The sequence below is a fragment of the Camarhynchus parvulus genome, chromosome 1 (genome assembly GCF_901933205.1).
Source record: "Camarhynchus parvulus chromosome 1, STF_HiC, whole genome shotgun sequence".
Lineage (NCBI taxonomy): Eukaryota > Metazoa > Chordata > Aves > Passeriformes > Thraupidae > Camarhynchus > Camarhynchus parvulus.
The window spans coordinates 63494973-63519484 of record NC_044571.1 but is presented as its reverse complement, the minus strand read 5'-3'; the positions used below and the strand labels follow the sequence as shown (position 1 = coordinate 63519484).

General features: G+C 42.3%; 1 protein-coding gene across 1 annotated transcript in view; it reads right to left on the bottom strand.

Moving 5' to 3' along the window:
- Positions 1–929: 929 nt before the first annotated feature.
- FAM124A (family with sequence similarity 124 member A) overlaps positions 930–24512 on the bottom strand; it is a 38039-nt gene continuing 14456 nt past the window's right edge. Inside the window, exons 3-4 of the mRNA XM_030954324.1 lie at positions 10634–11373; positions 930–1727 (exon numbers count right to left, since the gene is read on the bottom strand). Coding sequence (XP_030810184.1) covers positions 930–1727; positions 10634–11373 — 1538 coding nt within the window. The remainder of the gene's footprint in view (positions 1728–10633; positions 11374–24512) is intronic.

Genomic DNA, 24512 nt, shown 5'->3' with positions numbered 1-24512 from the left:
CTGGGATTGTTTAGTTTGGAGGATTACCTCACTGATCTTTACAACTATCAGAAAAGAGGTTGCAGTGAAGTGGGGGTTGGTCTCTTCTGCCGTATCTTGAGTAACAATGAGAGGAAACAGCCTTAAATTGCACCAGGAGAGGGTCAGATTAGATGTTAGGAAAAAAATATTCGCTGAAAGGGTGGTCAGACCTTAGAATAAATTGTCCAGGGAGTTGGTGGGATCAGTGTCTGGAAGTGTTTAAAAGGATGTGGCACTTGTGGATATTGTTTAGGGGTGATTATGGTAGTGCTAGGTTGTCACCTCGATTTAGATGATCTTGAAGACCTCTTCCAAACCTTGATGTTTGTGTAATTCTGCCCCACCTCATGACTGCCAGCTCTCAAAGTAGGGAAGGAAAGTGTTTCCTCACAAGAAACTTCTTGCCTGACCTTACTGGGGCTGTGCTGCTGGGACCTGCTGTGCTTAGAGCTGCCTTTGGAACCTGTGAAAGGGAAATAAGACCCCCCTTCTTTTCCCACCTTTCCTGAGTTAAGGGAATTTCTCTGAAAAGTTAAAGGAGTTTGTTTTCACATATTAGTCTTCATTGTCTCCCAAATGAAAATGGAATACTATGTGCCTCTTCTGGCACTTCCTGCACCATCGGTCCAAGGGCTGGTCAGAAACATCCACCTTGCGCTGCTGTGCAAAACCTCTGTGCTAATCATATCCTCCACTATAGAGACACAGGGTGCAATCTCAGACTGCTTTACTGTACCCAGTTTGGGAATGCCAATCTCAGAGGGTTCTGAGTATTTTCTTCACATATTTAACAAACCTCTGCATCACCTTCTTCTTGGCGAGGAACCTTCCATAAGCTCAGGGTAGACCGACTGCTGTCAGTCACAAGTAGAACACTTTTCCTCTGGAAGGTATAAGTTAGAGAAACCTCAGATGTAAAATTCTTCTTCATTAACTGGTGAAGCTGAGCAAACACGATCATCCAGAGAACAGGGAGCTGCTCTCAAGGGCTGTTTGTGTTGCTCGGGGAGAGATGCTGACCTGAAAGAGCTGGAAGACCATTCTGAAAGAGAAGGCAGTGAACCATCAACTGACTCAAAAGTATTGCACATGGCTGATACAGGCCTTCCACTGGTGGCTGCCTGTTTAGCCCTACTGACAGTTGGTTTCTGTGATGGAAGAGAGTCTTCCAACTCACTGCAAAATCCATTAAGGGCAGAGTATGCAGAAACCACAGACAGGTCTGAGAAGGACAGCTTCATCCCTGTGTCCACATCAGTCTCTTGGGCATCGTCTAAGTCATCAATGTTAAGCTTAGGGCTGCATTTCCATGTTTTTAACCTGGTTGCAGGTGACCCAGCGTTAAAAAACTGAAATGGTTCACTGAAATGAAATGTCTCTGATGCTGAAGAGGAGTTCACTGTGGGCAAGCAGAACAGAGACTTGCTTCGTTGGAATGACCAAGAAATGCTGGAGGCACTCCTGGATCTGCGTGTGAAGTCTCCTAGATCACCGTGTCTCAAGTCCTCCTGGGAGAAACCAAGATAATGACCAAGGCCATTTGTGTGATGTACCTTTTTTGGACCCATTTCTTGTGGCTGTTCAGAGACAGATCGGTGGCTCTGAGGAAGGAAGGCTGGCAGAGCGGTGAAGTGGGAATCTGTTGACACAGATGGATATGGTTGCTTCTTCTGCTTTGCAGACTTCCTACACCAACTGTGTGCTTGCTGCAGTAGGGAGAGCGAAAGAAGAAGATCACATTAATACAGAATTGGCAGTTTTACAACCCTGAGTCTCCATTGCTGAGTTGTTACTGCAAATAATTATGAAGCAGACTTCAGTCAGTATGCTTGCAGCAAATGTTTCACTACAATAACAAAGACAAACCACCCTGCCAAAATCCCAAATATTTACATAAGGAGCCTCAAAGACAAGAAGAATAAATGGTAGAGAAGCCTTGCCTTGTGGGCTGAATTACACTAGCTTGAATTTCTCACTTCCTATTGACTTATTCAGATTCATTCATATTCTGTCTTCCAACATTACTACTTTAGTGGACAGCTTAGGGAAAAAAAAAGAAATGGAAGAAGTATATTACATAATTTTAATTTCTCATGTCTTCCTTACATTTTTTTTTTGTTTTGTCCTCCTTTAAAACATCAGACAGCCTTCAGCAAGTTCATTCTGTCTTCTCAATGGAAATTTACTAATTCTTTCAACTCTTTCACATTTTCTTTCTTACCTAGTCAGTTCTATTAACTAGCTCACAATGACATTACAGACACACATTCAGTTTGCTTGTAGACACCTAGACTGGAGAGCCAAACTCATGGCTATGATCCAAATCTGGAGCTGAATCCCATTCCCAGGGCAGGATTCAGTTGCCTACCCATCAGATACTGAAGCATTTGAACAGGGAAAGCAGCTGTGACAAATGATGAGCCAACATCCTTCTCAAGAAAGAGCTGGAGCAAGGTGGCCTTTCCTGTGGAACTGGTGTCTGGGTAACCGAACTGTGTTTGAGCAACCATAAGGTTTTTCACCTTTGCCCTTATTTGAGTGAGGCTTTTAGAAATTAGCCTTTAAAAAAGTTTAATTTAAAGTCTCGTCAATGGAATTTTTTGCATAATACAGAATGCTTGATCTCTGCTCCAAAAGGGACAGGAACTAAAGGGACAAACTGCAAGATCATACCCCTGAGAATAAACAATAATCTCAGCTACGGGACTTGTCAGTTGGAAATAGGAAAGAACTGGGCATCCTGATCTCTTTCTGCTATTAAAGCAACAAGGCAGTGCCAACATGGTATTGGGCAGTCTCATGTGAGTTGAAAAAGCACTGTGGACAACACTGTTATGGCCTCATCTGGAAAACTGCACATGATTCCAATCACACCTATGTGAAAAAGAATAAAATTTGAACTGAAAATGATGGAGCCACAGGAAAAAAAAAGATGAACTATCCATTAAAAAAACAGAACCACAAACTAATAAAAGGTTTCTAATAACAACAGAAAGAGAAGAATCTTCTGGGGTGAGTAATGGATAAAGACAGAGCCTGCTCATTTTACCAAACAGATTATATGACATGACAGAAAGAGCTGAGACCTGGCAACCAAGGAGGTTCTTTGTACCCAGCCTCTAAAAGAGCTCCATACATTGCTGCTTCTAACATCTTGCTAGTGCACATCACATTGTCTTAGTGACCCAGATCTGTCACAGCCATATTCTGGTTTTTATTGAAGTGATTTTATGGGGAAAAAAAAGGGTTTTCACATCTGCAAAAAATGCTTAGTGCTTTCATGATTTCTTACTAGAGCTTATAGGACAGCCAAACCACAGAAGTCATTTAGATACTGTAGATGTGTAAATATACATATGCATATTTTATATATATGTGTATATATATATATATATATCTGTAATAAGGTGTGTTATTTCATAACCTATTTCTGTGTAACATAGTAAGCTGTTTCCCTCAATGTCATAAAGAATTATATGAAGGAAGAAATTGAGGACAAAAGACTGACTCAAATGACTCAAAGGACTCAACTGACTCAAACGTAATGAGTCAGTTGTCAACAAAACATTAGCCAGAAATCACATTAGACCTCTACAAATAACATTATTTTATTAGTGCAATATGTGAGCCAGATTGTTTAAAAATTACTCTGTAAGACAAAAAGCTTGTCCACTAGCTGTTTTTTAACTAAATGCATTTTTGGATAATGCAGAAATAAGAATCTGACATGCTGAAAGTCCTACACTCTTTGGTGTGTTTGACCAAGAAAACAGTCCTAAATTTGTTAGCATTAACAGAAGGTACCATTTTTTTTTCTCTGCAGTAACTCTGTTATGAGATACACTACACGAACTCAACCACCATGCTCAATGAATCAATTCCCAAAATCATTTTGGGAACAGATCTATCCTTGCACTGCAGAGAGTTCCAGGGCCAGTACCTTTACCTTGTGCAGGCCACACCACCTGTATACCACACATACATCAGGCAGAGCCCACAGACATCACAAATGAGATTTAGCTGTCCGGTTAATACAGCCAGTGGGGTCTGGAGAGCAATTCAGCTTTCCCTGAAAAAAAAATTATTGTGTGTGGTTTGTTAGTTGAATTTTCTATGTCCTTGGGCTGTACTACAGTGAGAACACACACTGTAGCTGATAACCTACTTTAGGTAAGATGCTAGTTTTAGGGTTTTGCTAGTTAAACCTTTTTTTTCCCCTAGTTCTTTCAATGTTTCTGCAGATAGATGGATGCATTAATTTTACACAAAATATTTGCTGCTAACCTTGCTCCTGGGTCACAGCTCCTGGTCAGGCCCAGCTGGCCTGGCAGGAGGTAATGGTGGATGGTGAGAAGGGAGCAAGCACAGCCTGCCCCCAGAATGGCTGCCTGCAGGGCAGACTGAGTGACATCATTCTGAGCTCCTTTCTGAACAGCTGTTTATAGGAGGAGCTGCTCACCTTGATAATTTTTTTAGAAGAGTCAGGATTTAAAAGACCTATTTCCTAATGCTGCTCTTCATTATATGGGCAGAAATGGGGAAATAATGGCGAGATATTATTTTAATACTTTAATCTTAAAGGAATGTAACTGAAGGCTTTCCTGGCTGTGAGAACACCAGACAGTAAAAGCAGCAGTGGTGTGCCACAGGTAGAAGAGTGTACCGCAGGTAACATGTCAGAAGCTCCATCCCACGAGATACTAGTGAACAAAGATTACAGGCTAATCCTGTATTGTAGAGAACTGGATTATGTGGACTAATAAGACTTTTCTATATCTACATTCTCTAACTTGTCAGAGATCACAGAGGGGATTCAGTGATTTAGCCAGGATTAAAAGTCAGGCAAAACTAGCTCCTTGTCCTGTGCCAAGGCCAGTAACTGTGCTCCCCTGTGCCACCTTGGGATGGCACACCGAGTGCTGCACGCTCCTCTTCAGCTTCTGAAGGAGCCTTCTCTGCCCCCTTAATCCTGCCACTGGCTTTGAAAACAGCTGCATCATTTCTGAGTTATTTTCTTTTTCAAGTCCTCATCATCAGCCTTCTCACAGCTTGCTAACGCTCTCAGCATTGCCTGTTGCCTCCCTGCTGCCTGGCAGAGCTTGCCTGGCACAGCCACGCTGCCTGCAACAGGCACAAGCACCAGGGAAAAGCCAGAGAGGGCATCAGTCATCTGAGAGGACAAAGGCACAAGGCAAAATTGATTTTGACCAAAATTCCAAATGCAGGGAGGTAGATTTGTCAGACCTTGCCACTGAGATGTGCAGCAAACCCAGCCACTGACTGAAGAGATTAGCTCTCTAACAGAACAGATTTTTTCATCTGGTGCTAATCTGCTGCTCATTTATAATCTCTGCACAAATCTTTGTGAAGCCTGGAGGAATTTAGAGTCTTTGTGTTTTACGATGGGCTGCAGAAGAATTTCATGATGAATATCCGGGAATGCCATAAACAACTTAGGGTGAACCTTTCAGAAATGCACTTTCAACTTGGGCTGCTGGGACCTAACAGAAAGAATCCGTGAGTGTTGCTGCAGTCTATTTTAAGTTATCTGCTTTTTAAGAAAGCAGATAGAGATCTCCTTAAGCGTTATCTGCATTAAGAGCTGCCAGCAAGGCTTTCCTGAGGTCAGGACCCAGCAAGCACAGCAATGACATCACCATCTCGAGCCCAGATTTTGCCTGCCTTGCTCAACAGGAGTGTGATGGTGTTTGTTTAATTGTATTAAAACCAGTGGAACTGATCCAGAGGGAAAAAAATCAACACAAGAAAAAGTGGCAGAGATTAGTCCTCAGTATCATCATAATAAGTCTTATTGAAAGGCAAATAGTCAGAAGCACAGCATTTCAAAAAGGCAAAATGCACTGATTTGATTAAAAATTGAACCTCTTTGAAAAGCGGCTTGTAATGTGTTTACAGAAATAGAAAAGCTAAGTGTTTTGTAACACAAAATATATTCATGCTCAAGAATTTTTGCTGGGTGTATAGATTTGTGAGAGATCCTAGTATGCCACAGAACTTTACTGGATAAAGTACCTTAGGCTGAAGAAAAACAAGTAAAAATCTCTTATATGAGTTAGGGACTGATTCTCTATGCTCCCCCAAAACCCAGACATCAGCATTAAGGACAACCAAACACTTATGTCACAAGAAGGAAAGGAAAAAATAGAATAAAATATTTTGTAAAGCAGGTGACTAGTATTAGATTTGCAGATTAATTAAATCAGTTCATGGCACCTCCCTCAACTGAGTCAATTATTTTCTCTAAAAGTGTGTCTTTTTCATCACTTTCAGAAGAAAATAAATATAAGTTTTGTCAAGGTACCCTGTACACATTCTTGCCTATCATAAGACATAGAACAGTTTGGGTTGGAGGAGACTTTAGAGATTGTACAGCTACAACCCCCTGCCATGGGCTGGGACACCTTCCACCAGACCAGGCTGCTCAAAGCCCCATCCAGCCTGGCCTTGAACACTGCCAGGGATGGGGCATCCACAGTTTCTCTGGGCAACCTATGCCTATGGATGCTTTTCTTGCCTTTCTTCCTCTTTGTGCTCAATTCTGCTCTATCTGCACTATTATGTATAATAATTCAGCAAGCTTTAAGGTCTTTTTTGACCTCCATTTTCCTTCACTGTTCGCTGCAGAAGTGCACTTTCTTCACCTGTTTTTGTCTTTTTGCCTTCTCTGACCCTGGTTTAGCTGCCCTTTTTTCTCTTTTCCACTTGTACATAACTGAGTCCTCTTGTCCCAGCTCCTTGTGTCAGTTATGGCTGCTACCTCTGCTCCTGAAACCCATGACACCACTTCTCAACTCAAGATTACAGCTGCCCCATACAGATAAGAACATTGGCCGATTAATTCAGCAAAACAGCTAAAAAAAGAATCCCTCTACCTCCTCATAAGCTGTGATCTGTTAACATTTGCAGTGTTATTTCAAGGATGCCTTAAAAAGCAGCACTAGGCAGAAAATAGCCACCTCATAAACTGCACAGGGACTCTCTGGCATGTAAAACAGCAGCAGGTCCTATGCTCAAGTGCTGAGTCTCTGCCTAGGTAAGATATTAATTTTTCTGGTGTCCACCTTCCTCCTGGGTATGTCTGCATGTTCCATCTCACGCAGAGTGGCTAGGAAATCCTGCCAAAATATTATTTTACTTTCCCTACTCTATCCAGAGATGTTATCATAATTTAAAGAAGCCATCTGTGCACTTTCTCCTTTCTGCTCACTACCCTTGCTTCCCAAACATGCATGGCCAAGCCAGTCCAATCAGTTACCAACCTTTCCTGCTTCCCACATCGCATTGCCAGGAGTGCAAGTTGATTAGCACTTCATCTGTCTCTGTGTGGATTACGCCCAGAGGCAGCCAAGAATCTGGACAAGACCTATAAATCCAGCAGTACACCCAGCATACCAGTACATGGTATATTCTTAGCTACATTATTTATATGTTCTTCCCACTGCTCTGCCAAAAGCTCCCCAGAGCTGCTGCTTCTGGGCTGAGCTCTGGTGAAGCAGTGTGGGTGTCTTCCCACAGGATGCAATCGTGTTCCTAAGCCTTGCCCCTGCTCCAGCCAGCTGAACCCTGTACCTCAGCTGTCATATGGCTGCATGCTTGGAGCAACTTGCCAATGTGTAAAAGCTACTGTGACAAAATAATTCTGAAGGGCTTCTCTGCAAATGAAAGAATAGTTTCTTGGCATTAAACAGATTTGTCTTACCCATGAATAACTTTGTTGTCTCTTGAACTGACTTTATCTAAGCCCCCTGATAATTGCATTTGCAAAATGGATTAAGAACATGGATCAATCTGGCTGTACCCAAGTACCCAAGTCCCTGTCAGGTCATGCAAGAGGTCACATTTTAGCTTAAACATGGAGGTATACTCAAACTTCAAACTTTAAACACTGCTTGCAATTTAACGGGGATGTTAATCTACCATTTTTGGTACAATTATAATTTTAAAAAGGTGCACTATCTGTATAAAGTAAACAAAACCATTCTGATGATTACTAACTATCAACTGAAAAGTAATGAGAGGTCATTGTTTAAATTTATATAGCTGGGAAGAAATCAAAGTTATCATCAATGATGTGGCATGGATAATATTGCTAATAGCAACTCTCTACGAGAAGTCAAAATGTAGTCTTGTTACTTTCAAAGGTAGATAATTATAATTGCTTTAAATTAGAATGAATTAAATTAATATGAGGAGTTCGTGGATCACCAAATCCATGCTCCATCATTTCCTCTCCCTAACTGACAATCCTACCTTAAATTCAGGTATTAACCTGCTTGCACCTCCTGGCTGTTATGTAGTTAGCTATGAATAAAATCTATTTATTGGCAGGCTCTTGTTCCTGTATCAAAACAATCATTGAATAAACCGGCTTTTTCCTGCTCCTGCTGTTTATCATGTGCTCTGTCTTCAATTCAGAGCTCCCTTCAGACTTTGGTTGGGCTTAGGTGACCCTACTCTTCCAGTTTCCCTTTGCAGGACTGTCTCTCCATTCCTCTGCATGGGGTGAGAGCCTTTCCCCGTCCCTGCACCTTTCTGATGTCACCTTTCTGGAGTCCAGAGCCAAAGACAGATGTGGCCCTTGGGACCCTGTGCAACGTCCCATGCTTCCTATGGCACAGTAACTCTGGTACCCACCAGAGACTGCAATTTTCTTTTCATGGTCATGTTGCACTGGTGGCTGTAGGGATCTGAGTAACAGGAAATTTTCCCTTTGATTTAGCCTTAGAGCTCCACTTCTTATTGTACAAATGTGCTTAAAACCCATACACCAGGACCTAGTTTTCATGACTTTAAAACAGTATATGTTAGATCCAAAGTCTCTGTTTTCCTTCCACTTTGCATATACTAAACTTCTTTTGCTTCACCACACTTCCAGAGTCATAAACTCCATTTCTGTAACTTCATTCTCATTTGCCATTTTGTCCTCCTGTTCAGAATCATCATCATCCTCACCGAAAACAGAAATGAAAACCAATTGTATTCGCAGGCCATACTCAGGCAGGTTTCTGCTCTTCTCTTTTGGCTAAAATCTTTTTCTGATTTTCTTTGCTCAGCAAGTGTCTCTTTACCTCTGTACTGCCTGACAGTTGTTACTTCTGAAAATTTGCTGGGTTTAAACCAAAAGCCCTATTTAGAAGCCCTATTTTTTTGTTGTTGTTTTTACCCTTCAGTTTTTTTGAAACCAATGTAAGGTCCCATAAACCAAAGTCACATCACACAGCAGAAACGTCCTGAGAAAGAACAGGGAAAAGAGGACATAGGTGACTGTGGTTGCTGTGCATAAGTTTGGTGATGACACGTCAGATTCAGTTTGCAGCTTATCTCAACACAGGCTAACACAGATATGCCTAAAGTGCCATCAGCAACCCTGACAAATTGGTGACTGGCTTGCCAGATGGGCAAGGAAGCTGCCCTCCTCAGCCCTTTACAAGTGTTATTCAGCTCTGGCATAGGATTTCTCTGATGATGGCACCTGCAAAGCAGCGTCGAAAGGTCAGTCCCAGTACCACCTGGATGTGACTCACCAGAGCAGAGATGTCCTGTGTACCTGGAATTTCAGTCCCAGGAACTACAAACTCAGAGGCACTGTGCTACAGAGGGGTGCACACACCTCTCTGCATGCTGGGAAGTCAGCACAGTGCAAGGACGGCACCCACAATGCATCTTCCACAGAAACAAGGTCAGACCACTGGACAAGCCACATGAATGGAATTAATTTCAAAAGAATACCCTCTGAAGTCTGAACAGCAGCCTTATAAAGGTGAAGGACTGCTCTCCTTGATTTGAATGTAAGCAGCAATAAAAACCTCTGCAGTGCAAGAATGCACATTAACCTGGCTCTGGATTGCCACAGATACCCCTCTGCAGGGCAGGCAGTTATTAAGAGTTTGCTGCTTATCCTTTTATCTCCCTTGGCTGTGGTGTAGTGAAGCAGAGCATGCTGATATATTGCCCAGATATGGTGCCTACAGATGTCCTAACAAACAAACTCTCAGGATTCAGTTATGAGCACTTGAGATTAGTTCAAAAAGAGAATCAGTGGGAATGTCTCTCTTAGGCTGCTCTTCAGGACACATTTCTTTTCCTTCATCACCTCTCTCTTCATCCTGTTAATCACTGTGCAAAAGAGAGATGCAGTTTGTCACCCAGTGATGCTAGAAAATAATGAGTACCATTAGGACTTCTGCTTGTCTCCCATAAAAGTCTCATAACTGAGGGCTATTTTAAAACTCCCTGTCAGTTCTGTGTCCATACCTCTTATAAAACTACACTCACCAGCTATGATTTCTCCACTCGGGCTGATAATTCCTTCTCTCCTCATTTAAAACTGCTATCTCATCTCACATCACTCTTAGCATAAACTGAGGTTGACTGATATCTGGCTAACATCATTCACTGCTTTTGTGATCAGTTACACAACACAGCAAGGGGTTTCAAATTCTTTTTTCAGCAGTACTGTCCTGGCTCTTGCTCCAAGGATAGAGAAAAAAAACAACCAGCCAACCAACAAAAGGGCAACTGTCAGTGCAGGGTAAGCTTTCCTGCACAAACCCAAGAAATGTGCTTCTATTTCCCTGTCTACTGAGTTTACCTGCAAAAGGATTCTATTTCCATCATGGTCTTCTGTCTGCCACCTGCCTTCGCTAATGGGGCTGCAAGGGTTGGGCAAGAGAGGCACAAGCTGCCCCACATCTCTCACTCTGAACTCCAGCACAGCTGACTCTGTCCGCACTGGAACTTGTCCCTTCGGGAGTTTTTTTAAAGAAAACTGAATGTCTATTTCCATGTTAGAATAGACAGGAAAAACACAGAAGTCTGCTTTTTTCTGACACATTGGTCTTTTCAGTATTAACTCATACAATTTCAGAATGTCCACAAAGTTCTCATTCCTGCAGTATATGGTGAAGCGGATCATTTCTTTCCCGTAGTGCACTGGGCGAATGGCCCACAGAGGAGTCTCTGGAGCCAAAGTGTAAAAGTCTTGGCTGCAAGGCATGTAAGGGAGGAACTTCCCATGCATTAGCTCTGTGTGGTGGTAATGCCAAGGTGGCCGCTGAAAAGTCTCATGGAGCTGCAAGATGGGTTCCTCTCCGTACTCCTCCTGCAGGAACAGAATGACAGCGAGGGCTGGCTGAGAAACGCCGGCCTTGAGCGGCTTCCTGCGCTTCCTGGGCACTCGTCTTTCTGAGACCCGAAACAGCTGCAGGTCTGGGTGGATCCAGGCTAGAAGCTTATCAATGGCCTGCTGAAGAGTCTTGGATTCACCTGGGTCTGTGATAATATGGACACTGACAAGGAATGGGTCTTGTATGCCTTCCACAGAAAGTTCACCTGAAATATTAAAAGAAAAAAGAAGTCCTTTAATATTTGCAACCAAGTTACAACACTTAGATGACCCTTAAAGGAGAAACAGTCTACTCAGTCACAGTGGGTTTTTCTTTTTCTCCAGTTCTCTGAATCTCACTTGTAGTAAACAACAACAAAAAAAGTACAGCGATATAGCAACCAAGAAAATAATCAGGAGGCAGAGAAAAGTTTCATCAAGCATACCATAAGAGCTGCTGTTTCTCTGAGACAGCATCCAAAAGATGCTAGTCAACATGCATTTATTTGTTGGAAAAGACCTGTTCCATACAGTTGAGAGGTAGGAAAGACAAAAATACTGGTGTAGAGTGGGGGTGTAAGGGACGTTAATGATGTGCAGAATGATAAGGGTGGAAAGTGTTCATCCCACCTTACTTTCATTTTTGCCAACTGGCTCAGGGCATGGAAATCTCACCATTGAGCTCTATCACCCTGACACTGGAGTTTTACACACAGTTAAATGTTTTATGTCCTGGAGCCAACTATTCTAGTAAGTAAGGCAACGATTGTAGGGAAAGGTAATATCTTTTATTAGACCAACTGATACAGCTGGTAAAAAAAAAAAGCAGACAAGCCTCCTTCAGGCATACAGGTCCTTCTTTAGGATAATATATTACTTGTCCCTACATCCCTACAAATCCTGCACTGTTTATATCTTCAGACTGTAATACTACTGCTTCAAGGTTTTCTTAAGATTAGGGAAGACTCGTAAAGGGAGGAGACACAAAAAAGTTACACTTACTCAGGGGAAAAAAGAAACCTCTAGTTAACCTTGGCAATGTTCAGAGGGGCTCTATCTCTTGTTTGTCCCTGGAACTTTGAGAGCCCAGCAGAGCAATGGCTGGTTCGAGGGCTAGGGAGAAATTGTTACTTTGTTCTGCTGGAGTTACACGCCAATAAAGAGGCATGGTGATCCAAGGCACTTTAACAAATTAATCAAGTAACCTTGATATTTTTGCTGAAATGGTTCCCCTTGTGTGGTATTCTGAAACCACCTCCATGTCTGAGACCCTGAGCTTGGGCACAAAGCCTAAATGTGAGAAGCCTTAGAAAAGCTTCCCAAGCTTTTCACTGTGCAGACCACATTTAATAAGGGGATTGTCTCAAAGGCTATTCCCTCTCCTATTAGCAATCAGTACAAACCTCTCCCTTCTCCCTCCTGGCATCAGAACAACATTCTTGTGATACTTCACCAATTGCTTTAATGGAAAAGCAGCTTTGTGTGAGAAGCGTATTTTAGTTGTCTTTCAATATAGAGTAGCTGCAAGACCCAGAGAAAATTTAGATGCAACTGCACAGCTTTGCAGAGAGGAATGACTGGTAAACACGATGTCGGCCTCAATTTAGAACTGCAGAAAGATATGGCATGCAGAGCAAATAGCAAGCGTGCATCTTGCCTAGGGGAGATAAAGAAAAACCAAATAACTAATCAAAAATACAATTACAGCAGAGTTCTCGTATCTCTGCATGAAATGGGTGACGTGGAGTGACTTTGTCAGATGGCTAATGGAAGGGAAAAAAATGGAAGCAAAAAGAAAAACGGGGTCAGTATGTGGGAAGAGGCTTTGCTGTGGCAATCATTACTGGTAGGTAATTCTTTGAGATACCCCCTGTGGGGAGTCACAGCGTGGGAGAAAGACAAAAGGGCTGTGGGGGGAGGTCCCCTCGTGGTCCTCTACATTGGACAGCAGAACAGGAAGGAAAACAAATTGCAGAGGACAGTGATCTAATAAAACCTGAAACCTGATAACTACACAGTCATTCATTTTCTAAGGCTGGAATAGAAGATTCAGCTTTTTTCTCTCTCTGATTCTTTTGTTACACAAATGCTATCAAAGCCTGCAATAAGTGACAGGCTTGATATTTATGCATATAAATGACTGCAGCTCTGAAAGAAGCCTGGGCACAACAATGTGAAGCACAGAGCCATCATTTCGGTCAGCTTCTTGCCCTGCATTAAAAAAAAAAAAAAAGTCCCTGAGCACGGCTTTTCTACCCTCCTGTTGCTCAGCATGGTGCATGGACACTGAATGGCTGAAGCATTTTTCAGAAGCGGAGCCTTGTGGGAGCCAGTGGCAGCATTAGTATTCTGCAGCCATCGCTGCCTGTGCCCATCAGCACCAGATGCTCACAGGAGCAGCCTCAGAGGCACAGCACAAAGCCATCCTTAGGAGCCAGAGTTACACAGAGCAGAGCAAACCATCTCTTCCTTTTGAGCTAGCAGCGATTATGTGGATGCGACAGATCAGCACAGAAAGAGCTTCAGTCCTATTTTATGCTAGCACAGATGCTTTAACATGTTTCACTATGTGGCTTCTAAGCTTCTAAAATGGCAGCCCTTTCTGTTTGGGTAAGAAAAAGAGAAACTTAAGCAGTTTGTCCTTATGAGCTAAGGACAAACCTTCCCCTTGCAACAAGTTGCAAATTGTTTCTATGTTGCTAACAAGTCTTTTTCCTTCATCTGACAAAGGAGGCGAAACAACACCATTTCTCATAGCACAGTTCAATTTGCCCCGGGGCAAATTGTTACAGAAGCTAATGAAAGGTCTGCATATGTATTAGCCTTCCTGTGTTACTAGTTAATCCCATAGAAAATATCAAAATGCTGAGGCATCTATTTGAAAATAAGCTTCACAGTTCTCACAGCTATTACATTTTTTCTCTTCCTATGACAGAAGGGGATTAGGTCTCTTTGAGTTGGCAAAGCACTAACTTTGCTAAGAGGTAATTACTACTAGGATTGAAAGAGTATTTTACAATTCTAAACTTTTTACTCCTCTGCTAGGTAGTTAACCACCCATGAGAGGTTAAAGCAGTCAGTCAGCCCAAAGGGTGTGGAGCTGTGGCCCTGATATTTTATGATTGTACGGGTCCTTCTGTACATATTATTTTTATTTTGTTGCTGATGTGATATTGCTGAGCTGAGATAAAAGAAAGTCCTGCAAAGCAGAATGGCAGTCCAGCCCTGTGACTCTTCCTGCCCAGAAACCAGGACATTTTCATCAGTAAGACAATCTGAAAGAAAGCAGTGTGTCCTGTCAAGTCTGCCTGTGCCAACTACCTCCTTTTGTGACTTCTCTGAAACTGAAGATGCCCAGGCTTGGGGACAAACAGGACAGGTGGATTTGACAGTGCTGGGTTCATGGTTGGACTTGACGATCTTAGAGGTTTTTTCCAACTTAAATAACTTTATGATTCTATGATCTAGTGACACAAATACCCAGGGGTGAAGTGGAAAGCAATGGGTTCAGTGGCTGGAGGAGCAGCCAGCACCCCTGAGAGGCGCCATAAGGAGTCAGGTGTCACTCTTGCTGGCTGGGAAGGCAGGGCTCCTGACCCACGGCAGGTGCAAGGGTTAAAGCAGTCAGTCAGCCCAAAGGTCAGGACAGGAACCCTAGCAGCTGGGAAGCAGCCAGACTCATCTGCAGATATGGAGAACTGAATTTAACGTTCCTTCTCCCTACAGTATGTATCCATTTAACTTTAACCCACACAAGAGGCAAAATGTGCCTTGAGTTTTCTTCCACACCACGTGCATAATCCTAGGTTAGAGAAGTCTCCCATTCCATTTGCTTTTTGGCCCTAAGTCTCTTGCACACCTTGCTCAAGCAAAACTCTGGCCATGACCTGGCAGTCTGGTCCCTCTTTTACACTGTGACATACTCAGGTTGCATTTCCTCTGGAGGTGCCCTGAGTAAAAACCCATTCCTTCTCATGGCAGTGTTCCAACTACTGTTTTATTTCAGAAGTCACCACCTCCAGCAGTCTTGATGAGATCTGATTTTCCAGGCTTCTCCAGTGAACTAAACTCATCCCATAGCAGAGCTTAGGAAGGATATAAATACCTGTCTCCCTGAAATGTCTCTCCTCACCCTGTGCTGGTGAAACAAGGGGTGAACCTAAAGACCTCTTAGATTTACCAGGAGTTATTTAATGAAGAGTTACCTACAGGGCCAAGGAAACCAGGTAAGTTTCATAGGATAGGATTTAATTTACAATAAAGTGAGATTTTAGGCAGACTGGTTCCTGGTCCTAGTTTGTGCATGTGAGAGAGCATTTCCAAACTGTAGCAGATAATTTCAATTTTCTAGTCACGTACATTTTCAATCTTCTCTCCAGGAAACACAGAGGAAATATCCAACCTAAAAATACTTGAATTTTTTTTTTTCTGACCAGCACTATTGCATTGAGAATCAGAACACTGGAACACAAACTTCCATTTTTTCTACTGCAGCATGATGCTTCATGAGAATCAACACCTGAACATGTCCTGTGCCATACAGACCAGATTCCTCTATTGCTACACCAGTCAGTATGACTTCAAATTCCATTTGACCAAATTGCATGATGCAGTACCAGAGATGTAAATCAGGCAACAGGAGCAGTTCAGGGTGAATTTGCCAAGCTTCTGAACTGCAACTCCCATCAAGCAGTACTTCATTATCAAGAAATTACTGCTATTAGGAAGTAATGAAATAATTCAAAACCAAACATTACAAAACAGCATGTTTTTTCACTGTTAATCAATCAAAATATTTCAACTGTGGGAATGTAAAATAATCCCAAACACTGTATAAATAATGTCAGAATAAAAAGGCACTATAATATTTCCAATTAAAATTTCCCAGGATTGTTGTTGCACAGAAAGTATCAGTACCTCCCTGCTTCAATCACATTGCCAAACACAAGGAAATGTCAAAACTGTAGCATTTCTCAGTGAACAGGACCTTCACATTTTATCTGAGTCCAAGGCAAGAGTGATCCTTTTAGGTGTACTAATTGAAAGGCTCACGGGCAGGCACAAAGTCAGAGGCTGCTTTCACAAACAAGGAGCTCTGCTTTATGGGCAGCTGCAACAGAAGCAGTAACTGGACACCTCTGGCAGCAGAACCCACCCCTAGGTTGGTCATGCTTTGATGAATTATGCACAATCAATAAACTTTAGAACAAGCAGGATGTGACAGATTCACCAGCTCCTCCATTCTCTTTCCCTGCTGTTTAATAGCATCTGACAAATGCAGGGCTGCTGGATGATGTTCTTCTCAGTATGCCCTGCTTTGCACACCACCTCAAATCCAGGAAGGATGTTCAGAAGCAAGAAGAAAGGGGATATTCTGCACAGCACCATGCTAAGAGGAGAAACCTCTTTTACACTTCCCTCAAAGCATCATTTTCCTGAGGAACTGCAGTTGGATGTTCTACAATGAATGTTCTACTCCTCCATCCATGCTAAGAAAGCACAGACAATGCACAGAAGACCAGCACACAGACAAGCACAGCAAAATGGTCAATCTGCTCCTCCAGTAGATTGAAAATTTTTGTTATTGAAAAACAATAACAAAAAAAAACGTGAAAAAAAAAAGCTCAAAATTAGGCCCATTATCTCTCTGATGGAGATAAAAAGCCTTCTCTGGTACATTAATATGAACAGCCTTACAAGGAGTCATTATTAACCTTAGAGTACAGCACTGCAGCCAATCCTGAGGGAATGAATCTTGTCAACAGCCAACACTTAATGCCCACAGAGCACCTGTTGGGACCCAGGACATTCCTCTGGCTGCCCTGGGTGATTTGAGACTCTGGCAAGGGGCTGAGAGACCTTGGCACAGAGTCAAAAACACCTGTGCCTTCGATTTTAGCCCATGGAAAAAATTACCAACTTTGCGTGAGGATTTACAAGCCACAAGAGTTTGCGTAGAATGATAGTTAAATTGTCACAGGGTGAAAAAGTAGAATTTTGGGGATTTAGAATGGGGGTTCAAGAGACAAGATGGAGGAATCTAGACATGTCCTGTCCTTCTTCTCCTTCTTCTTGTCCTCCATCTTCTGCTGTGATGGTGACACTTTTTGATTGGTTTAGAGTAGAGACAGACTGTCTAACATAGGTGATAGGTACTGGAAAATTATTGTAAATAAAGTACACGTAGTTCTTAGTATAAAAAGTTACCACCCCAAGGGTGGTCAGTGTGCCACAACCTGACCTGCTGGACAGACCTCAGCAGGTCAGAGAAAGAATGTAACAGATAAGAGAAAATAAACAACATTGAAAAGCAGAACCGATGAATCAACTTCTTCAGTTGCGGGGCTGGGAAAAAAGAGGCGTTCTAATACCTCGGGGGTCATTTCAACCACAGAAACCTGAGAAGCACCTGCATGATCAAGCAAAGGCAATGACAGATCTAAACAAGTGGTACCTTTGCTGTTATGGTATGGTAAAATGTCTGCTGAAATTCCCCACTGTGCTCGAGCTCCAGTGAATTTTCATCCCTCTCTCACCAGTTATCTTCTCCTGGCCTGCCTAGAGGTAACTTTTCATGATCAATTTAAGCTGCTGTTGAAAGGAGCCATCTCACACCTCTCAACTTTCCAAGTATTCCTGCTGCCTTCCCTTCTGCTGGCCGGGTGCTTGCATAGCTACATTTCTTAAGATGATAATGCAACAATACTTGGCACTCCCTCTTCCATTTGCAGTCAGATTGTCTCTGGTGCCAACTAAGCCCTCTTCAGAGTCATGTGACCCTCATCTCCTTCATGGGAATCACAACTTTTCTGGCCCAGAGTCCTCCCATGGAAGGTTATGGACCTGATGGATGTCCCTTCAGCACGTGGCTGGCTGTCCTGGGCTCCTTTTGTAGCCCAATGGTGAGAAGCAGATTCAACACTCAGATAAGGCCCACCACTCTCCACTGTACACACTTCCATGTTGGGTGCCTCATCTGCGTGGGCCAACACACATTATCTTATTCTAGCACATTATCTTGCTGTGTTTGTCCACAAATGAGAAGTGGTTTTGTGGTGTTATGGAAGAAAAGCCCTTGAGCTACATGATTATCATGTCTTCCATGATATCCTCCAAAACTTCTTTGACTCCTTTAGAAAGGCTCTGACTGTCCATACCAAGGCAAAGAGTCAGAGTCACTCCCTAGGTCACAGATATTTTCTCAGCCCCCATTTCCCTCATCTCTTCATTCACAGTGCTGCAGATTTCTCACCTACCCCCTCACTAGCTGGCAGCTAAGGAACAGCTCATGCTTGGTGTAAAGGGATGTGTGTGCTGCCTGTGGGCTGCCTGTCCAGCTGCAGGTTAGGAAAAGGGGTAACTTGAACTCCTACTAGTACTTTTTCTCCCTCTTGTCCCAGTGTATTCCATTCAGTTCCAATGAAACCTGTGGGAAGTTAGTGTCTCTGTTAAGATAGATGGCACAAGTTCACATTATGTTTCCCTTCAGAAACAGGCTAAAAAGAAAGGATGATAATGCCATATTGTGTTTTTGGATGTGTAATCCCATGTCCCTGACACTTCTTGCTGGGTGTGTGTATTCCACCCAGGCTTTATGGAGCCTGGAGGCACGTCAAAGCAGAGGCTGTGCTCATTGTATATTAAGCACCCAATGAAAAAAAGGACTCCCAGCTCTGAGAAGACAGTGCATGAGATCTTCATGCAAACAAACATAGGAACCTACAGCGGGTGCTTTCACACCATGGTTACAAGCAAGTAAACTGCTTGGCAATTCCTTACAAACACCCTGTAAGACAATGATTTTTCTGCCAATGCTCTAGACTTCTCCATGAGCTCTTTATTTTGGCTGCCTGGTGTTCTCCCTTAAAATATGCTGCTTGAACATTATGTTATATCGTTAGAAATAATCAGAATTTCAATTTAAAAACCCAACAGCCTTATCATCTACTTATCCTCTGGAGAGCACTGAAGTCTTCAATACTCTCCTCAACCACAGATAAGGATCATAGCTCTTGGCAAGAACCCAGACACTGATATTTGGTATAAATACCAGATTCTGTAGAGAGCTGCCATGTGTAATTCAATTACAAGTTGTGTGCATAATTCAATTACTATGTAAATAAATTACTACATAATAAAACTCCCATCAGCAACCACTAGTAAATCAAAAGCTGTAAAAAACTGCATCCAACACCATAATTTCCAAAATCCTCTGATTATAGGCATTGTGTTTTCTTAAAATTCCACTCCTGTGAAAAGCTGAGATAGTCAAAAATGTGTTTTTTATAAAAGGGCAGAAAGAACACTGCCTTAAAAAAAACCCCAAGAAACACTGCACACTTGAGTAGCTAACAAATGCAGTCCAACAATGAGGTCCATACCACACACAATGTACTTTAGTTAACTGAAAGTGTGATTTTATGATGGGCTTAAGACAATTTAAGACTTTACTGTTGGCACTCTTCCCCCTACTATTCTCCGCTAAGTGTTTCCAGTGCTTCCCATGTGTCAGATCTAGATGCAAGTTGAAAGAGCTTGCTGAACATACTGAAAAGAAACTCTCAGACCTCAGGAATAATAAGGACTGTGTCTTCTGGTGGCAGTCAGAAAACTAGCTTGGCTAAAAATGTTCCATTTCAGACAGACCTCTTTTAATCGGTCTGTGCTTTTGCACAAATTTTCCTGGTATCACCAAAGCTGTGGCAGGGAAAGCCAGCCAGAGAGGAGGCAGAAGTCACACCAAAACATCTGCACTGAAGACACAACCAGAGACAATGTGGGATCAAACCCTGAGGCACGGCTGTGCATTGCCACGTTTGTGCCTCTGTAGACAATGAACAATATCAGCATTACAGCAAAGGACCCATTTGGACTTGGCAGAAGTGGAAAACTAGTTTGAATCTCATAATCCTTTCAGCTGACAGCAGCGTGTGGCTGAAAATATCTACCCCCTACCAGCTGATGGAAAAGGGAAGCAGGAATGGAAAGCATGCTTCGCTGTCCGTGCTCCATCCCGGTCCCCTATGATGGCAGCCAGGAGTCACCTGGTAAACATTTCATGAACATTTTATAAACTATAAACTATAAACTATAGCATACATAGCTACATACATAAACTATAGGTACAATTATTTTTTCCCCCAAACTACAAATCAACAAATGTTGTACCAACAAAAACAAGGCAGACAGAGGATATCTACTGCTCTAGAATATGGCATGCACTATTACCAAATGCCCCAGTTTCCACTGAGAGTGCATAAACAAATGGTATTTATTTATTTTTAAAAGTTCAGATGAAAGAAAGTACCCCACGATAATGTGCTATGGCCATGAGGAAACTGACTGTTGGCACTGGCAACATTCAGTAGAAACTGCCTAATAGCTGCAGCCTTCACAAGTGTTTTGTTATTTGACTCTGTGACTCAGATGGCTTTTCCTGTTCTACCCCAACTAGTGCCTCTGAGTCAGGAGTTGCCATGGGACAGATTTATTTTTTTAGCTTCCCTCTTTGGGCTTTAACAATTCAGACAGACATAGCAACAATTTCCAGATCATTCTCATCACTGTACCAGCAAGAGTGCCAAGATCTTTCCTGCAACCCATTTCTCAGGGTTAAAACACCCACTAAATGGCTGCCTAGCTCCTTGTGGTTTTCTGGGACAGCAGCAATAACACTTCCACAGGGGGAAATTTAACCCACATCACCAAATAATCCAATTTAACTTTCTCTGACATATTTCCTGTAAGATTTTACTACAACTGTATGGCACTTGATAGCTCAGTGTCTACCAAAGATTTCCTATGCTTCTGAAATATGCTTGGATTATTATAAATGAGGATGTATTTGGTTACATGGCTTTGATTATGACTATGTGGCCTTAAAAAAAGGAACTAGAAAAGAATTACATTGTCATCCATACACATTATTCTAGTCCACTAAACTAGTCCAGTTTTCATCTGCTGTATCTGTATGACAAGAAAAAAAAAACTGACTGGATGTGGTCATAAAAGAGTATACAAAACAACTGCAAACAATGTTTTGATAACTCTGGTGCAGTAACTGTTTAGGGTCCACTTGCACATTCTTGATACAGAAATCCCAATCTAGCACCAAGCCAGTAGAAAGTAATTAAACCATAGAACACACAGCTTGGTGCATGCTAAATGATCCCAAAGAGTGAAACAGAATTTTACAAAAACCAGAGATACACAGGTTACTCCAAGACAGACAAACTTGAACAGGAACCTCAGTCTTTAGAAGGGCAATGTTATGTTTGTGGTCAATATCACTTGGAATGCAAAAATCAAATCTAGGTTTAATTCCAAGTTATGCATTCTTCTGTGCATGTCCTTACACAAGGCTGTGCCTCATCTCTAGAGGTGCATTCCAAGCTCAACTCTCTGTGAATCAGCACTGCACTTTTCTATCCTGGATGCAAGCATTTGGTCCTTCAGCACAGTAGAATCTGATGACCAGCAGTTACATAAATGTTTTGCACAGCCAAAGACTGCTAGGTTGCACGTACCGGTGACATTTTCCCTCTTCCCCCTGCCAGAGTGGGAATCAGCATTGCATTTTACCCCTGGCATCATAACATGAGCCAGGCAAGACATGCAGAAGATGTATCATATTTTCCACAGCTTTATTTTCCACAGGAGCTGACACTTCAGATTTCATTACTACATAAAACACCTGAATTTGCAACACTGACAGATGCTGCAGGCTATGGCTTTACATTATTTGGGTCCAATTTCCACTTGCATTTCTCCTCATGCTTTAATTAGTCTTCGTTTTATAATAACACCTTCTGGAAATGCAGTATGATGCTGGCAAGCCTGTTGTAAATTGTTTTTATAATTGTATTTAATACAGTTTATTGCCAGCCATTGTAAAAGCATCTCTGTTCTCTATGGAAATAAGAAACAATATACTACAGTGTATCTTTGTATAGCAATAAAAGAATATAATTATATCCTTACACTCATTAAATTATGTTGTTTGGAGAAACAGACTTAGAAGATACCCAGTCCAGCAGTGCCTGGGTCAGAATCAGTTAGAAGTAACCTAACTTAAATCATGCAACTATATTATGAAATTCAACTTTGTGACAGTTATTTTAAAGCCAAAATCAGACCCACTCCTCTTTCTGCTGATGGTTAATTTTCATCACCTTTAACAGTTCATTTAAGACAGATTTTGAAATGATGCACAAGTAACAGGAACCCATTTCTCCTTGTGCTTTTATTACAAGGCATCTTGTGGTGGGTTGGCCCTGGCTGGACACCAGGTGCCCACCAAAACCACACCATCACTCTCCTCTTCTACTGGGCAGGGCAGAGAAAATTTAATTAAAGGATCATGAGTTAAGGACAGGGAGAGCTCAGTCATCACTTACTGTCAAGAGCAAAACAGATTTGGTTTTGGGAAATTAGTGGAATTTATTACCAATCAGAATCAGAATCAAAGTAGGATAAAGAGAAGTAAAATGAATCTTAAAAACACCTTTCCCCACCCCTCCCTCCTCCCTGGTATTAAATTTATTCCCAATTCTCCATCTCCTTCCCTGCAGTGGCACATAGGGATGGGAAATGGGGGTTACAGTCAGTTCATTGCATCATTTCTGCTGCTGCTTCCTTCTCAGGGAGAGGGAAGCTCCAGGGTGGGGTCCCTCCCATGGGAGAGAGTCCTCCATGAACTTCTCCAACATGAGTCCTTCCCACAGGCTGCAGTTCTTCCCAAAGTGCTTCAGCCTGGGTTCCTCCTGTGGAGCGCAAGCTTTCAGGAATGGGCTCCAGCACGGGCCCCCCATGGGGTCACCAGCCCTGCCAGCAAACCTGCTCCAGCGTGGGCTCCTCTCTTCAGGGCTCTGCAGGGTCTGGCAGGAGCCTGCTCTAGTGAGGGCTTCCCACAGGGTCACAAGCCTGGGGAGCTGATGCAGATGACACTGACAAAATGTTGACCAAAGCTTGACCAAATCCCCAAACAATGATCTGAATTTATACCAGCGTAGGAACAGAATATCAAACAGAGCATTTATTAAAAAGAAACATGTGCAGTAACCCACATATTTTATATCTGCCAAAACAAACCTCCTTGTGTTCAATTTCTAGAACCAGAAAATGGGTGAAATTCCATGGGCTAGGAACATGGGTATGTGCAACACAGAAATAAAAATTTTAATACCCCAGCTCTCAGGTTTACCATAAAAGAATATGAACACCCTACAAGGACTTTATTGTTTCCTAGCTGCTAAAGGAAAGGCAGGGGTGCAGGGGAAGGTGAATTACCAGCTTTCCAACTGCAAAGCAGGTGAGTGACAAGCTCTTTATCTCACTGAGAAGCACAACCTGAACTACTGCATGCTACTGGGTTCTACAATCTCAAAGGCTCTAAACTCCTCCAGAGACTTGCATCTTATCCCATAGGACCATTTTTATATTTCATTTACCAACTTAGCTGGACCAGTACAAATGTGTATCCAGGCAGTTACCTGACTGCCAGGCTAAAAATGGTTACAGAAAAAAAAATAAATCATTCACTTCTACAATTATTTCTAAGACAACCTAGTTCTATTGGCTCCAAGGCTGACTAGGTGTGGAATACTTCAAATCCTAGAATCATTAAGTTTGGAAAATACCTCTAAGATCATTGAATCTTAACACAGTACTGCCCTGCTCACCACTAAACCACATCCTCAAGTGCCACATCCACACAGTTCCAGGGACGGTGACCCCACCTCTTCCCTGGGCAGCCTGTTCCAATGCCTGACCACATTTTCAATGAAGACATTTTTCCTAATATCTAATATAAACTGCCCATGGTGCAATTTGAGGCCATTTCCTCTCATCCTTTGTGAATGTTACAAATGACAAAAGCCATGTTTCAAAACGTCCATTTCTGGTTTGGGTCTTTCTGAAGAGCCATTCCCATCAATGCAAAAATTAAGCAGAAGAGGCAATAAGCATCCCCCATCAAAACTCCTCCTCCCTAGTTGAAAATCATCTCTGAAACACATAGCTCAAAGCAATCTGAAGATAATTAAAATTATGATGTATGGAGACTGCTGTTCATTGTGCTGACCAACATTAATTAATTATTTCTTTGTGATTCTGACTGTCTGTATCCATATGCCACTTTTGGGCTTTATATTTTGGCATTACATACCTCAGGTCAAGGTCCCTTCTGTGGGTGTAAAGTGCCTAGCACAATTCTCTCTCATATAGAATTAGGGATCCCTAAAGAAAATTGAACACCATCATTGAAAAGGTAATTGAAAATACGAGGAAAATGAAGGTTAATACATTTCCTAGATTAATGAAGAGCACACCAGTAGGCAAAACAAGACAAAGCACTCTTCCTCCTAAA